The sequence below is a fragment of the Pipistrellus kuhlii genome, unplaced genomic scaffold, assembly GCF_014108245.1.
Source record: "Pipistrellus kuhlii isolate mPipKuh1 unplaced genomic scaffold, mPipKuh1.p scaffold_m20_p_2, whole genome shotgun sequence".
NCBI lineage: Eukaryota > Metazoa > Chordata > Mammalia > Chiroptera > Vespertilionidae > Pipistrellus > Pipistrellus kuhlii.
The window spans coordinates 144486812-144503403 of NW_023425515.1; the positions used below are offsets into that span (position 1 = coordinate 144486812).

Sequence of the window (16592 nt, forward strand, 5' to 3'; positions counted from 1 at the left end):
CATAGACATGGCCAGCTTGTTAACAAAAGTACTCATATGTAAGTGGGCCAGAGTCAGAGAAATAATAATTTATGTCTTTCATACAACTTCTTCACATTGTCTCTTCCAATGGGAGTATCCAGGAAAATATGGCTTGCATTTCTTATTATCATTTATTCAATGAATACCTATTTGATTAAATACTTTCCAAATTCATGGCTACTGGATTGACACTGAAGGAGAAAGCAGAAACTTAGCCTGAGGTTGGAGAAGGTAAGAAATGCACTTAAACTACACATTTTCCACATGAGAGGCACAGACAATGCAAATTAGCAGAGGTGGTGATCTCAAAGCAGTGATTTGACACACCAGAGCTCTGTCCAAATCCCCTTTCCTTAATGAAGCCATCTTCTCCTACCTTCTCCTTCTCTTTTTTTTTCCTCTTTATTTTTTTTTCTGTTCCAAATCACAACTTCCATTAATATTTGGGCTACAGAAATCAGGCCAGGGTTTACAGACACTGGTGGAGTCTACTCTCAGCTTGAAAGGCTTAAGTGGGGAGGTCTTTGCTTAGGGAAATGTCTTTTCCCCCATGCCGCATCTTCCTGGCTACCTCCTACACACCTTTTAAGGCTTCTCTTAAGCCTTGCCTCCTCTGTGAGTGCTTCCCTGGACAATCATTCTGGGGTAGAAATGGGGAATGTATCTATCTATCTATCTATCTATCTATCTATCATCTATCTATCTATCTATCTATCTATCTATCTATCTATCTATCTACCTAAAAGCCTAAGCAACTGAATGACCGAATGACTGGCCAACCAGTTCCTATGATGCGCATTGACCATCAGGGGGCAGATTCTCAATGCAAGAGCTGATCTCTGGTGGTCAGTGCACTCCTACAGTCAACCTCCCGTGACCGGCCAAGTTCCTGCAGTTGGCCAACCTCCTGGGGTCCCCCCCTGGCTCCCCCCCCCCTTCCCAATCAGGCCTGTGCATGAATTCCTCCTGCACTGGGCCTCTAGTACATAATATAATGATTTGAAAATAAATAAAAACATAAATATTCTTTATTCTGCTTTCAGATTTCTTAGTGGTTATGCCTCCCCAATAGCCTCTATGTTTCTCTCTTTTCCATCATGGTTAGTCTCTTATTTCTCTTGGTGTAGAATCCCTGGGAGAGGACGGTAAAGAATAATCAGGCTGTCAGGCTAGAGGAAATAATAATGTGATTAGTAAGAAGTGATGTTCAGCATCACAAAGAATGGGTACATGGCTGGAAATGGTGGGAAATGGGATTGTATAGGAACATTAGTCAGAAGGTACTTCTGTATTGCACCTTATACCTACTTCCATCAGACCACTTATCACTTTATTTTGTCATTCTCTGTCTGCATCTCTGTATAGATTCCAGACTTGAGAGCAGACAGAGATTCTGTTCATCTTTGAGACCTCAAGCATAGTATTGTAAATACCATTGATTTCCCATGGCCACTAAAGAAGTTCATTGACTCTTCTATTTCAACTGATCTTTCTGCAGATTCTATCCAACTCAGAAATGGGGATACAAAGACCTGGAGAAGCCTTGCCTAACCTGATTACTCACACCTCTAGGTTAGGGATGACCCTTTGAGTTTGCCACTTTTCCATTATACATGCCCTCTCAGCCTTTCCTATAACTGATCCCCACACTTCACTAAATGGTTCACTGGAATTAAGCTAATTTGCAAGGCTTATTAAAGAAGGCTGGAAAACAATACAGATTTGAAGTTAAATCATTGGGCATTTGCTCTTCATTCTCCAGCTTCTCAGTGGCACACCTCTGAGTGACACAAGCTAATGTTGGAGGATGTCAGGTGTTAGGAAGCTCTGGTAAACTTAACCATCTGCATTTTGTGTTCTTCTGAAATGCTTACATTGTCTACTTCCTCCTGGGGTTTGATGTAGTGTTGATAAAAGAAGGTAGCCCTGGGGTCACATCAAATCTTCATGCATGTCTGTTATAGCTGAGGAGAAAGTCCTGATGACTTAACCCTTAACTAGGAGAAAGATAAACCTAATGGGGAAACTTACTTCTACCATCTATTTATTCATTCCTCATTCCTTGTTTGAACGCCCTGTGAAAGGCACTGTGATGGGTGCTGGGCTAAAAGGGTAAAAGATGTGGTATCCATTTTAAAAGTCCACGAGGGCAAATTATTTCTCTGATTGCAGTGACAGCATAGTCCAGGGGTTAGCAAACCATTTCTATAAAGGGCCAGATGGTAAATATTTTAGATTTTTACTTATTTATTTATGGCTATCAGGTCACTGATCACCACTCAATTCTGCCACCAAAGCAGCCATAGATAATTCATAAACTAATAGGTATGGATGTCTTCCAATAACAATGTATTTAAGATAGTGAAATGTAAATTTCATGAAATTTGCATATATCATATAATATTATTCTTTTGATTTTTTCCAAACATTTACAACTGTAGCAACCTTTCTTCGCTTGTGCACTATACAAAAAAGAGGCAGGGGGCTGGGTTTGGCGCTTGGGCCATAATTTCCAAGCCTTGTGGTCACTGGTTGGTTAGATGTGTGTGTGATTCCTAAGTCCAGACTTTTTTCAGTCAAAGCAAAGGTCCAAATAGCATCACAGGAGTAATCCTTGTCTTTTCTACTCTCCTACCTCTATTAATCTCCTGTCCTCCAAATCCCAACACCACAGGTCTTTCTACAAAACAGAATTCATGATACTACCAAGAATATCTGGGGACTTGTTTTCCTGTGAGAAAAAGAAAACGATTCCAATGACTATTTGGTCTCTAAAACAGTTTAATTTAGTATTTTTTTTCTTTCTCTCTCTCCATACTAGAAATTAACATAAAAATTCCTTCTGGCTAAATTCCCAATACATTTTCACAGTGAACATTTTCTGAAGTGAAAATTAGTAGCTTTCTTGCAGTTTTCATCAGGGATGTGAAATCGTGCAGCTCACAGGGGTGAAAAACTCAAGCCCCATTTATGAATTAATGCATGCTGCTGAGGGTACCTCGCTGGCTTCCTAGTGCCAGGAATTCATTTCTACAGGATCCTGAGCAGCTAAACAGTGTGTTTTAATTTGCTTCCTCATTCCACCAGTGAGAGAATGCCATTTCCTATTTGCACAAATGAATTCATATGTAACAACTGGTACCTATATAAGATTATATTATTTACACCATCCTTAGGGGTTTGGCAACACTTGGGCAAATTATAATGTCTCTCCCTAGTTCCTCCTCCCTCCATCCCCATCTTTATCCAGGTGAAACCTAGAAACAGTGAGCATGAAGGACACCCTGAAATGGGAATCAGGAGGCTGTGGGGTTGAGCATTTATGGAAGAGGGAGCCCAAGTCCTATTTATGCATACACAATGATTAAGTACTTATAGGGCTTCCTTGTTTAAGCTTAAGACGCTTAAGTTAGACTAGAGCACCTTCCTTCTTTGACAACCTCTGCCTCTCTCTAGTTCTAGCCAGCTGGTCCCTGAATCAGCCTGAGCCCTCAATCTCAGAACTTAAGCTATTGGCCAGACCTGCCCCCCCTCCCCCCTCTTCCCCCCCACCTCCCACACACACACACACATTGGGATGGCTCTGGTCCTGTAGGTCAGAAAACTCTGATAGTATGGAAAATGAGCTCTCAATAAAAATGTTTCTATTTTGAAGACATTTAAATATTTTCTTCGTTTATAATATAGGCATTTATTGAACTGCTATTCGCTTCTGCGAATACAGAAAAATAAAATAGAGGAGCTCATGTTCAAGTAGAAAAGGCAGCCGTAGACCATTTGGTGCAGCACAGGGGGTGAGTCTATAAGTGAGTATGGGGCCCAGAGGTGGCATCATCAATACACTTGGGCACATGGAAGAAGGTAGTATTGAAGAATGAATAGAAGTTTGTCAGGTAGTCAGGGTGGAAGTATGTTCCTGTTAGAGGGATAGCACAAGATTTGTTTTGCGAGAGAGTTTAGGGTAGCAGGGGTGGAGAAAATGGTCACAGTGAAGCTGATAAGAGACGCTGGGGAGAGTTGATGAAGTGTCTTGAGTGTCACACAAAGAGGACCAGGCTCTGACCTGCTCAGTGGCCCTTTAGGATGGGTGGGAAAACAGAAAGACATTAATGAAGCGACAATAGTCCCACTTGCAGGTGCGGCTGAGTTAGACTAGAGCTCCACGTGTCCAACCTGTCACCTGTACATGAGGAACCTGGGGCCAGAGGTCAAGTCACCCAGCAAAAACCCTGACAAAGCAAGGAGAGGACTAGGGATAGGTCATCTGAATCCAATGCTTTAAAATTCCTCCACACCAAGGCCCTCTCACTTAAATGTAGGCTTCTGCTTCAAAGCCTTGCTTTCTACCTATTGGATCCAAATACAATGACTGCTTCCAGCACCATTTATGCACTGCAGCCTCCCTGCCTTCTGAGCATCATCAGGAATAGCCAGCCTCCCAGGAGTGGGGACTCAGCTAGGAGCAAAGAGGGGAATTTTATAAGGAGGAAATGACCCGATTACAACACCTTGCTGATGCAGAAGCAACATAAAAACCCAAAGCAGATTGAGAAAGGCTTCTTTCTTTCTCTTGTGTTTGCAATCGAGGGTCTGTTTGAAAAGAAGCAATGCGACAGACACACTGTAGCTGCTCCCTGCTCTTCTGAGAGCCAACTCCCTGCCATCCCTAGGGCCTAGCAGGAAGCACATCAGCCTCAACACATTGCGTGTGTGTGTGTGTGTGTGTGTGTGTGTGTGTGTGTGTGTGTGTTTTCAGATTCTAGGTGCTGGGGAACCCGCATCCCATTGCAACAGACCAGGAGCTGGGTCTGCTCTCACTTAGGGGCCCAGAGGAAGGACTAGAAGCGGAGTCTCCCCGGGCTGGCTTCCAGCACAGCCTTGGCTTCCTGCAACCTGGGCGCTTGCCTTCTCTCCTCCCTTAGCAACCGGGAGGCTGTGGATACCGCCCGCGGGTGGGGCCCTGGAGGCTGCGGGTGGCTGGGGCGCAGGGCGGTGGCAGCCCAGGTGCCAGGAGAACAGGCGCCCGCAGTGCGGAGCCCCCGAGAGCGGGATTGTCAGCAGCCACCCTCCGCACCTGCCGAGGGTCCAAAACACAATCCTGCAAAAATGAGCCATTCTCACCCCTCTGGGTAAGTGACAACGTCAGCTTTTTTTTTAATGCAGCTTTTCCACGCTGTGGTTGGTGGCGGCTTCAGGCGGCGGCCCCTCCTCTCCCTCTTGCTGCGGAGGGAAGGGGCTAAGGGGGAAGGGCGAGGAGTACAATAATAGGGATCCTGGGTTGCAGTGAGGATGGCAGAAATCCCAAGCTTAGGTCTCCTCCCTCCCCTTTCCTCGCTTCATTCACGTTCATCCCCTCTGAAATGCTCGCCCTGGAAGATCTAAAAAGTGGATGTGAGAAACGCATCCATTAAGCAGGGGTCTTAGCTGGGATCCAGGTGACCCCGTGGCGTGGAGCCTGTGTGCTTAACAGCAAATGTAGAGGTCCCCACAGTAGCATTCGTTGCAAGGCTGGGGAGGGAGATGGACACATTCTCTCTGTGGCCTCTGGCATACACAGGGAGTGTGAGCAGACTTGCAGTTGAGGATGGTTGCATTGTAAGGAGGGCCTCTCCTTTCTGGGGTTCTTTCTGCCCTGTTCCCAGAGGAACATCCGGGCCTTTACCGGCATTTTGACCAGGGAAGGTGGTGAGACCCAGAAACGGCAGATGTGTGCCTGCATGTTCACAGGTGATCTTCCGTTGCACTCCTCCTCCGAAGACATATTTAGGCAATTATTCAAACCATTCTAGAAAGTTAGCAAGGTCATTATTGGCTATTGCCCCCCCTCCCCCATAGTCTTGATCCTTTTAGTGGAAGAGTGAATATGCAATTTCTGAATTAAGCAATTGTAATGCATAATAAAAAAATTTTTATTATGATACATCTAGTGAGTAGGTAATAACCCAGTTGATCTTGCAACTAATGTGAAGATGTTTTCCTTTTTAACTGGATTTATTGCACGTTTTCAAGAGCAGCAAATTAGCAGAGGACAACATATTGAAGATCATTTGGAGTTTGTAATGTCTAAAATGCCACATTCGTCTTTGTGCTTGGGATTTATAGTCAAACTTAAAGATTTAATTTTTTTAAATGAATTTTTTGAGTGTAATGACATAAACACAAATGTTTGAAAAGACTAAAGGCACACAAGGTGCCATGGTTGGAAGTCAGTTTTAGAACTTTCTGGAAACTGATGTAGCTATGACCAGACAAAGTTCTTTTCTCAAATTGAATTTCGTTGAAGTGCTTCAGCGCTTTGATGCTGAACTTCCGTGCCATTTCAGTTAGCCATGGACCATGCGGGATGTGGATGGAACTGGTTTTCTGCAGTGGCTGTTTGCAGTATGTCCACATTCGGGAAAATGAATGTGTCAGTCATGGTTGTCTTCCTACGTTTTTCAAGTTTTTAGCTAAGTTAGAATCTGATTAGACCATTTAATCATCTGTCTTAAAATGTGGAAGAACCTGTAGCTGCTTATTAAATTGTGCATGATTAAGATTTCAGAAAAGGAAGTGAAAATTTTCCATAGTTCTATTAGTTTCAAGTGCATGGAAAAAAGGACAAGTTTGTGATCCAGTGAAAGAGTGTGCTTCACAGTACTCTTCAAGAAATATATTAAGATGTCAACAATAATTTTGCACTAAAATTGGAAGCTCCTGGAGTGCAGGCACCATTTTTCATCAGTCTTTGTGCCCCTTTTATCTAGGACAAATGGGCTGCATAAACGAAAGCTCAACGAATGTTTGTTGAATGAATGGCATCATTGGATAGAACATCCGGTCTAGAGGTGGATGTATTCCCATGGGAAAACCATATTAGAGCTTAACATTTATCAAGTGCTTACCATGCACCAGACTCTAGTCTAATGTTTTACAGGAAATACCTCTATTAATCTTTGCATCTATTCCATAAGGCAGGTTCTAGTCACCCTTATTTTTACAGGTAAGGAAAGCAAGGACTGGGAACTTTCTAAAGATTGCACAGGAAAGCAGGTTCAGGGCTGGCATGCAAAGCCACGTAGTCCAGCCTCAGAGCCCATGGGCTTACACCATCATGCTACATTATCTCTCCTGGCCAACAGCTGAAGTTTGTGGAAACCCTAAATATATAGCAATTCTTATCCAGATCAGACTGGCATCTTACAGGTGGTAGGTGCACACAAATATCTATAGTCCTTTAATATACGATTAGGAGATGATTTTGTTATAGTGTGGATAAGCACATACATATTTTGGTTTCGGATCATCAAAAATAAATGAAAATAATAAACATTACAGCTCTAAATGTCTTACAATCCACCCAAGAACAAAATTATTTAGATTGCTGAAATTTCTCACTCAATATAAGTAGTGATTATTTTTTCTTGCCTGTGCTGCCATTTGAAAATAATAAAACTTTCAGTAGCAAGTAAAAGGTTTCATTAAAGCCAAGAAAGCTTTTCTATCATTACTGAAGCAGTTTGTACTTATTACATGTGAAAGATAAAGTGGTAATAAAGTGCAGTTGTACAATAAAACAGAAATTTTAAATCCCTAAAATTCCACAGATCAATAAGTGACGCCCTGATGCTTTCTCTGGGGGCTTCCTTTCGAATTCCGCTGCTTACTTAATTACAGCAGGAGACACTTGACGTAAAATTGCAAAGGGCCTGTGCTGACTTGGTGCAGATAGAGTTTGGAGTCAATAAAAGTAGTCTTAAAAACTTCTGCCACAGATTACAATAAAGACTGAATCTGAGCTGCATTTTGATTTGGGGGACGTCAAGTAGAAAGCACCATTCTGGTATTGCCATCTCCAGTGAAATCATCTTACAGTGGAGAATCTCAGTTGTCTCTCTGGTTTGCTACATCTCACCCTGAGTTGCCATTTGTTTGTAGGTTGTGCACTAATCTTAGAGATGGAATGGCCGATTTTATACCCTCATTCATTCATGACAATAACATGATAATGCTCTCTTGGCTCCTTCAAAGGATCATCTCTGAATCCTTGGATCTTTTAAGTAGAAAGAGTCACATTTGTATGCAAATTTGCTTTGAGGAACTGGGAGAATGGGGAATATTATCATATACCAGGATAAGATAAAAATGCACAAAATGTTGTGTGTTTGGAAAGATTCTGCCAAGACTTGGAAATATTTTCGTTGTTGTTTAAACTTATTAATTCACACTTTTTTAAAAATGTAAGTAAGTGTTTCTGTAGTGACAATATACTGAAGTGTGGTATAGAATTAACACATCCTTGGCACTCTCTGCTAACTCAGCCCTGCATCAAAAGCAAAGTAAAAACCACTATAAGTAAAATTGTCCACTGTTAAATAGTAGATATGAATATCCAAAAATGACTCCCCCAAAATCACAAATCTGCCATGTTATTCAGCGGGAGCATCCATTGCACTTTGTCTCTACTTTCTTCATTAGCAAACAATGCAATGCTTTGTATTTTGTAGTCACATTCTAGTCTGTTGCTCATCACCCACTCCCACTACCAAAGTAAATCACACAGAATCTCAGGTGTGAAGTCATTATGTATTTGATTTCCAATTGAGTAGTCCCTAATTAACCTCCTGTTAAATATTAGCAACTTAACTTCTAGAAGTAAATTGTTTCTGATTAAATAAAGTGAATTGAATGTGCTTATTTTTTTTTTCTACTTCCTCTCTTATTTTGTTAGAGATTCTTCTCTTTTGTTTTTATAGATGGGATGTCTTCTCTTAGTCCTTTGCTTAGCAAACCTGTTCATATAAGTAGGTGGAAATGAAAAGGGATTTGTTATACAATGTCACTCAGATCCTTGAATTCCTTCAAAATTATATGCCAAAAATCACATAGGGATCAATAACTGAAAATTGTTTTCAAAGATCTTTCAAATGACAACTCAGTTACGTCTTCCTTCAGTTATGTTGAAAGCAAAGGATTGGAAACAAAGGATTGCAATCCTACTTGTTGCCCAGTGATGAAAAGCCATTTGTTGTATCATCATGTATAAAATACTTCAAGTTGTCCTTTTGTAGATGTTTTTCTAAGTTTGGTGCACCCTAATAAGACATTACCAGATGGTGAAATATGTACCGTTCTGTTGTAAAAACAAAAAGATAATAAGGAAGGATGAGTTATTATGATTGGAAGTGCATTGTTCAGGTAGATCAGTTTTAGGAGCAAATGGAGGAAACTTGAGGCTCCAAACTTGATTCCTTTAAACTAGGGGTGTCGAACTCAATCAGAGAAGGGGCCAAAATCTAAAATCCAGCCTAAATCGCGGGCCGAATGGTTTACTGAACAGTCATAAACTGTCATTGTGATGGAAACGCAGCAGAGTGCAGTGATGACAGCGCGGTGCGGGCCACATTGCAAGGCGTGGCGGGACGGATTTGGCCCGCGGGCCTTGTGTTTGACACATGTGCTTTAAACTGTTCTTGCCTGGGAAAGTCTTTAGGTATCCCCAGAAGTGTGCATATTCCAATTAGCAAATGTCCAATTTAGAGAAAGTTGCTGTCAGATGCAGTCTCCTATAGCATTCTTTCTTTCTCCTGGTCTTTTTTTTTTCTTTTTCTTTTTGTCCATTGAGGCATTTCATTTGGACATATGTATAACATCCTTAGAAAAAGAATGCCAGGATTTTTCCTCCTATATGTTCTTGTCTTGGTTCTTCATGGTCCATGATGCTCGCTGAGGTTGTTAAGGCATTGCTAACTGGGAAGAGAAGTGGAAACTTCTCCAACTTACTCTAGTTGTTAATAACTAGAAGCCTGGTGCATGAATTCATGCATGGGTGGGATCCTAAGGAGGGTGTGGGGGTAGCCAGGATGTGATCGGCCCTCCTGGCAGTTGGTGGGACACCCTTGTTGGCCCAGGATCCAGATTTGTCCCCTGACATTCACATTGGTTGTTGGGAGCCACCTGGAGGCCACTTTTATACTGTTTTTTTCTTTGCAGAGTGTCTAGGGAGGGGAAGCAGAAGTGGGCCCAAGGTGAACTTTCAGGAGTCCAGTGGCACTGTCAGGATCATGCTGGCAGTCCTGGTCCGTTGGTGCCTGGCCTATTCTCTGGAAATTGGACCTGTAGGACTACTGAGGGAGGGAGTGGCTGCCACTGGGCTGGTGGGCCTCAGGGACAGGTCTGTCAGCTGAGCAGCACTCCTGCTGTGGGAGCACACATACCACCAGGGGGCAGCTCCTGCATTGAGTGTCTGCCCCTTGATGGTCAGTGCATGCTACTGGTCAACCAGTCATTCTGGTCATTTTGTAGTTCAGTCGCTTAGGCATATATATATATATATATATATATATATATATATATATTATATTACTATAATATATTACTTTTTCTTTCAGAGTTTAAGAAAATAATACTTCTCTGACTCAATTTTCAATTCAAAATTCAGCCTCAAATAATTGACCTGGAGTTTATATATTCCTGAGATTTTATGTTTCCAGAGATATAATTTCCATTGACCACTTCAGATTCTGTAAGATAATGCTACCATAATATTTTAAATGTTAATTACTAATTTTGGTATAGACCCAGAGAAGTTTTATATTGGATTATTGGATCTTTTCCTCCAATGGCTTACTCATTTTCCATACAATTAGTTGAAAATGGTATGTACTTTGGAATAATTTTATTATGTCTATAAGTTTAAAATAAAATAAAATTAAATAAAGGCAAAATTTGTAAAAAGGAAAAAAAATCTAGGATTCAACATTCATAATGGTTTGCAAATATCTTTTCACCTTTCCCTAAACTTGAAATCCCAAATGATATGTGTATGATTTATATTTAAAAAAGGAAAAAGGATAAAGTAAGAGGACAATTAATTAAATCAAGTGTAAAGTAAACCCTTGGCACTACAAATAAAAACAGTGAGTGGACATATATTTATTCTTTTAATTAAACTATTTAAGATGGATATATTTCTATACATTTACTTCATTAACTTAATTTTTTTTGCTTAAATGATCAACTGCTAGTCCTGATTGCTTTGGAGAATACTTGTACAATGCCCTCAAAAAAGAATTAATTCTTTAAGTATGTAGATACTACATTTTGATTTTTGTTTAGTTGCTTGCTTTGGCCTATCTCCATGATTATCAAACTTAAGCATGCAAAGAATTACTGAATAGAGTGGTATATACAAAACCATGTGTATTGTACTTTTTGTATGTTTTAAGGATATTTTTGACTACATAGTATATTTGCATCTTATACTAACTGAAAAAGTCAACCCAGATGTAAGTTAGGACTCCATTATACCTCTGGTCTTCAGCTGAGCGGAAGCTACTTGGTTCTTTCACTGTCCAGAAGCTCTGAATCACTCTCTTCTTGCAAATGCCCCAATTAGGGAACATGTCCTTCACTGACAACAGCAGTATTGCATTTTTTTTTTATTAGAAAATACATTGGGTTTAAGTAAATAACCTTTCTGGGTTAATGTTTTTTTCCAGAGAAAAGAGAAAAAGAGGTGACAAGTTTAGTATATGTAGCTTAAAAATCATGCTTTACCAAAACTCTGTCTCAGGTATTAGGATTAAATGTCTATTGAGAATTGTTGTCGAGTCATTGTTTTTATAGTGCAGTATAAGAACATACAAAAACCACACAAACATACAGGAAAGGTACTTTAAAAGTGAAGAACATTTTAAAATATAGATGTAGGACTCTGGTTTCCTTAACAACTTCTTGTTTTCTTGCAGGTCTCCTCTCACTCCCACTTTCATTTCCCTATCCCTTTTGTATGGTTAACTCTTTCTAGTCTATGGGCAGATTATTGTGAGATTATTGTGAGTTGCAACTTTTTTTCTTCTTCTTCACCATGCTCTGGGGACTTTAATTGGAGAGCCTTGTTTACCTCTATTCACCCATTCCAGCTATCTGCACATCTACACGAATGTGGTAAGATCCTAAGGGCATCTGCTTCCCTTTTTAGATGGGTCATCAAGGATTCTTTTCTGTTTGATAGATCAGATCATTCAGAATCAAAGTGCAGCAGCTTGGGTTTCTTTGTACTCAGTGAACATGTACTTTTTTTTTCTTCTGTCTAAGACACATGTGTCAAACACAAGGCCCGCGGGCCAAATCCGTCCCACCAGGCCTTGCAATGTGGCCCGCACCGCGCTGTCATCACTGCACTCCGCTGCGTTTCCATCACAATGACAGTTTATGACTGTTCAGTAAACCATTCGGCCTGCGATTTAGGCTGGATTTTAGATTTTGGCCCCTTCTCTGATTGAGTTCGACACCCCTAGTCTAAGACCATGTTACATACTTAAATTGGTCACATTTCTGGTTCTGCCTGTGTTATGGGCTGAATTTTGCCTCCCACCTCAGTTCAAATGTCAAAGCCTTAACTCCCAGTACCTCATATCTGACTGTATTTGGAGGACTTTAATGAGGTAATTAAGATTAAAAGAGGTTGGTGGGTTGGGCCCTAATGTAACATAATCAGTGTCCTTAAAAGAAGAGGAGGTGAGGACACACATGCACACACAGAGAAGGCCGCTGTGATGATGCATGGAGAAGACAGCCATCCATGAGCCAAAGAGAGATGCCTGGAGCAGGTCCTTCCCTCGTGGCCTCCAGAAGAAACGAATCCTGCTGACACCTTGATTTTGGTCATAGCCTACCAGAATTGTGAGACAATAAATTTCTGTTGTTTAAGCCACCCAGTCTGTGATACTTTGTTAGGGCAGCCCTAGCACACTAATAACATCTATTTGCAACTGCTGATGTTCTTTAATACTTGGTCCTGCAAAAGCTGAAAATGGTCTTTATGGGAAATGCAGTCATTGAGAATACATGATTTAAGAATATGAAGTCAGTGGGAGGTGGAGATTGGAAGCCAAAAGTTCAAAAGGGAGATAAAAATAAAAGCAAATAGAAAATACGATTAAAGGACTAGTGAGGAGAAATAATTAAGACAATATGTCAATGATCTCTACTGGTAAGTATTGAGCTTTTCTTTTGTTAAGTCTGATTAGTAATCAAATTACTCCCCGCTTCTCAGTGGGTAACACTAGTTGCAATAGAAAATGGAACATTTTAAGCTGGTGATCCATTTTTTGGTGACTCTTACTATTTTCTTATAATAGTAATAAACATATAAATTAATGAGAATTCTTAAGGCAAAATATTGAAGCCAGAGACAAAACAGCAGGGAACTAAACAGGCAATATAAATTGCACATAGTAGTTATGAGACAGCATTAAAAACTACCGATTTTCAATTGAATTGAATCATTGTTTTATAGTAGCAGTTAATTTGGTATTCACTCTATACAAAATATTGTAATATTTTATATTTGTGAATATTATGTGGCTATCATATTGAGAAGTTGTTTCTCTTGATGACTTGCTTCAAGATATTTACAATAATATTGTTTCTGTTGTTTAGATTCAAATAAAAATAAGCTGCTTTAAATTAGGATAATAAACTTAGAAGGGATCTGAAATCTCTGGTACTAGGGATACAAGTGGTTTTCTATTTTCCTACTTGTACTTATTTGTATTTTGAAAAATTTCTGCTTTGAGCAGGAAAATACAAGGAGGAAAAAAATTGTTTGAAATCCTACCATCCATAAATAATCATAGTTAGTGTTTTTGTATTTTCTTTCTTCTCCATTTTACTCTGGGTTATTTTTATTCTTAAAGCTATGCTAATAAAGCAACACTGTTTGAAAAGGTGATTCTATTCAATAAGATGCTTTGTTTTGAAGTTACACCAAAAGGTATCGTGTAGACACATCCGCCTCCCACTCCAGTCATCTTTATATTTCCCTTATAAATTACAAAGCCTTTGAAGGAGGAGACAACTCTCTACATATTTTGCTCCTCATGTAGTTCCAGAACAATGACCTGAATTTAGCTCAATAATCGCTGATTTATGTCTCCTATCTTACTGGTCATTTCTGAAAAGTTCCAAGAGCACATTTTTGCTCATTCATTCAATTAATATCTACCAAGTGCCTATTATGTGCTAGTCACCAAGCTTCCAGTTCATCTAAGTTCTTAAAACAAAACACGAGTAGTGAGTTTTTTAAATAAGTTTTTCAAAGTCATTGACCTTCTTTGAGTTTTGCTGTTTGAGGGCAACAGGGTGATTGTATCAATTAGGAATATGTACAACTGTAAGTAGGAGAAACCCAAACAAATAGTGGCAATAACGATAACAGCATTTATTATTTATTCCACAAGTAGTGTGGAAGTGGGTGATTCTAATTTTTTATATATATTTTTTCTCAATTCATAAGGATTTACACAAGGTTATAACCATTCTTCGTTCCTACATTTCCCCCCTCCAAACTTGAGACTTAGAGCTTTGACCCAGGCTGTAAATTCCAGAATAGGTTTAGGCTGCAGTCTGTGAAGAGGGGTTTTGAGGTTCCAGTCCTTGGTGAGGAGATTAACTCAGAGAAAAAAAAAAAAAAAAAAAGAAAAAGAAAAGTCTGACATTCAAGGCCAAATGCAAGAGCATGGAGCAGGAACCAAATCCCAAAGCCTGATGTCAGAGTGGAGGGGAGCTTAAGAAAGGAAGCGGGGAGACAGAGCCAAGGGAATGAATGTAGAGACTGCAGTGGGGAGTGGGGATGGGCAGCCTTTCACAGGAGACATGATGAAGGGCTTGAAGTGTCTAAAGGATGGGAGCTGTCTGCAATTTTCTCTTCTTTCTTTTTTTTTTTTTTTTCCTAAATAAAATGGAATGAAATTCCAAAAGAAAAAAATCAATGTTCCATTAAAAAAATATGAGATAAGCATGCTTTAGTGGAAAGTGTAATATTTTTGGAGTCAGAAAGACTTAGATTTGAATCTCAGTTTTGCCCCAGGTGAACTGAGGGAAGTAAATTTCTTTGAGCCTCACTTTACTCTTTCAAAAAATGGAGGGTAAAAAAAAAACAACAACAAAAACAAAACAAAACACCTTTCTTGTAGAAACATTGGCACATACTAGAGAATTGCTAAATGGCAACCATTGTATATTTATTTTTATCTTTGTGTAAAGAACATGCTGCTTAAATTTTCCCCCTAGTTTTATTTTTCCAGCTTTCTTGATCTATGAATGACAAATAACACTGTGTAAGTTTAAGGTGTACAATGTGGCACTTTTATATACAGTTATAATACAAAATGATTATTACAATAAAGTTACTTAACCTATCTTTAAATCTTTAGGATTCGTTTTTTGAAGCACATCAGCCAAAACTACAAAATATAAATAGCTCAAAATAAACAGAGATACCCCAAACTACTTCAATAATTGGGAGGGAAGATGAGGAAATTAGTTTACAGGCCATAAATCACTTTCTTGTTCAATTAAACTAATTCATTTTAAATGGTAACCTGTACTTAAATTTGTGTATTTTTACAAAGAAAATTAATACTGACCCACCTCTGCATAATCCAAGAATGAGGTTGCCTTTTTAAGAACTCATAATCTGGATAATTGAGAATTCTAATAAACATGAGTGTTTGTACTCTCTAATATATTTATTCTTCTTATCTAATCTGAAAATTCTGGACAGACTCAGGAAGCTGCATCATTACTTTGACACTGATGAATGGCAGATGAACTGGTGAAAATATTATGGGTACTTTTAAAAATTATTGTTCCTTTAAAACTTAGTCAACCCCTTTAATCTTTGACCAGATGTCCTTACTATTTTAAACCTCACTATTACACATTAAAAAAAATACATTTTAAAGAACTGAGAAGATTTCTAAAGAGGTTAATTTGTTAATCTTCCTCACCCAATACACGTGGTATTTTATTGTTGTGATCTTCTTTGGTGGCTGTTTCTTTTTGTTGTTTTGTTTTGTTTGTTTTTGTGAAGGACTTGCTTCCCATGTGTAGATAGTGGCCTGTAGATTATCCAGCTGTCAGCATCTTCAGGCCTTCCATAGCTCCAGAGTACCACCTTGTCCAAGGTCACATCCTTCCTGGGTGACTGAGCATGGAGGGATATGGATAGAGGCTTGGCCACTTCAGGTAGGCCAAGGCTGTGCTTGGTTTATGTGCATCTTGCCTTCTCCCTCTGAGCAATCCTGCTTCCACTTTTTTCCTTTCACAAATATTGGCCCCTAATAAACATCTTTCTCCTACACTGAATTTCAGTATGTGTGCTGAACAATTCAGACATTTGGTTTCCTGGGAGTAGATGTGTATGGAAAAGCAACAGAAGAAGGTAGGGGAGGAGGAGGAAGAACCTGACAACACCAAGGATTACTATGTAAAGAAGAATTGTCCGTTAGGCATGAGACAAGGCACAGGGAAGGAAGATTGGGTGTATGCAAGGCAAACTACACCTACTTATTAATTTTTCTTAAATCAGTTCTTGATATGGGAATACATAGAATAACATGGAAATTTTTCAGACCTCCTCTAAAATACCGCACTTTTCTAATTGTTAACTCACAATGGATATTGACAGCTAGAAAGGCATTTGAAGATTTAGAAAAAACAATCTTTATTTACTTTTACATTAAAAATATGTTCCAGATCTTGTTCTGTATAACTATAATACTAGGCCCTAGTGAATAGGACCA

General features: G+C 39.5%; 1 protein-coding gene across 2 annotated transcripts in view; it reads left to right on the forward strand.

The window, feature by feature from the left end:
- The first annotated feature begins 5084 nt into the window (after positions 1 to 5084).
- ERICH3 (glutamate rich 3) overlaps positions 5085 to 16592 on the forward strand; it is a 105304-nt gene continuing 93796 nt past the window's right edge. For both annotated transcript variants that reach the window (XM_045584465.1, XM_045584464.1), the window contains exon 1: positions 5085 to 5150. In XM_045584465.1, coding sequence (XP_045440421.1) covers positions 5128 to 5150 — 23 coding nt within the window. In that variant the 5' untranslated portion in view covers positions 5085 to 5127. The remainder of the gene's footprint in view (positions 5151 to 16592) is intronic.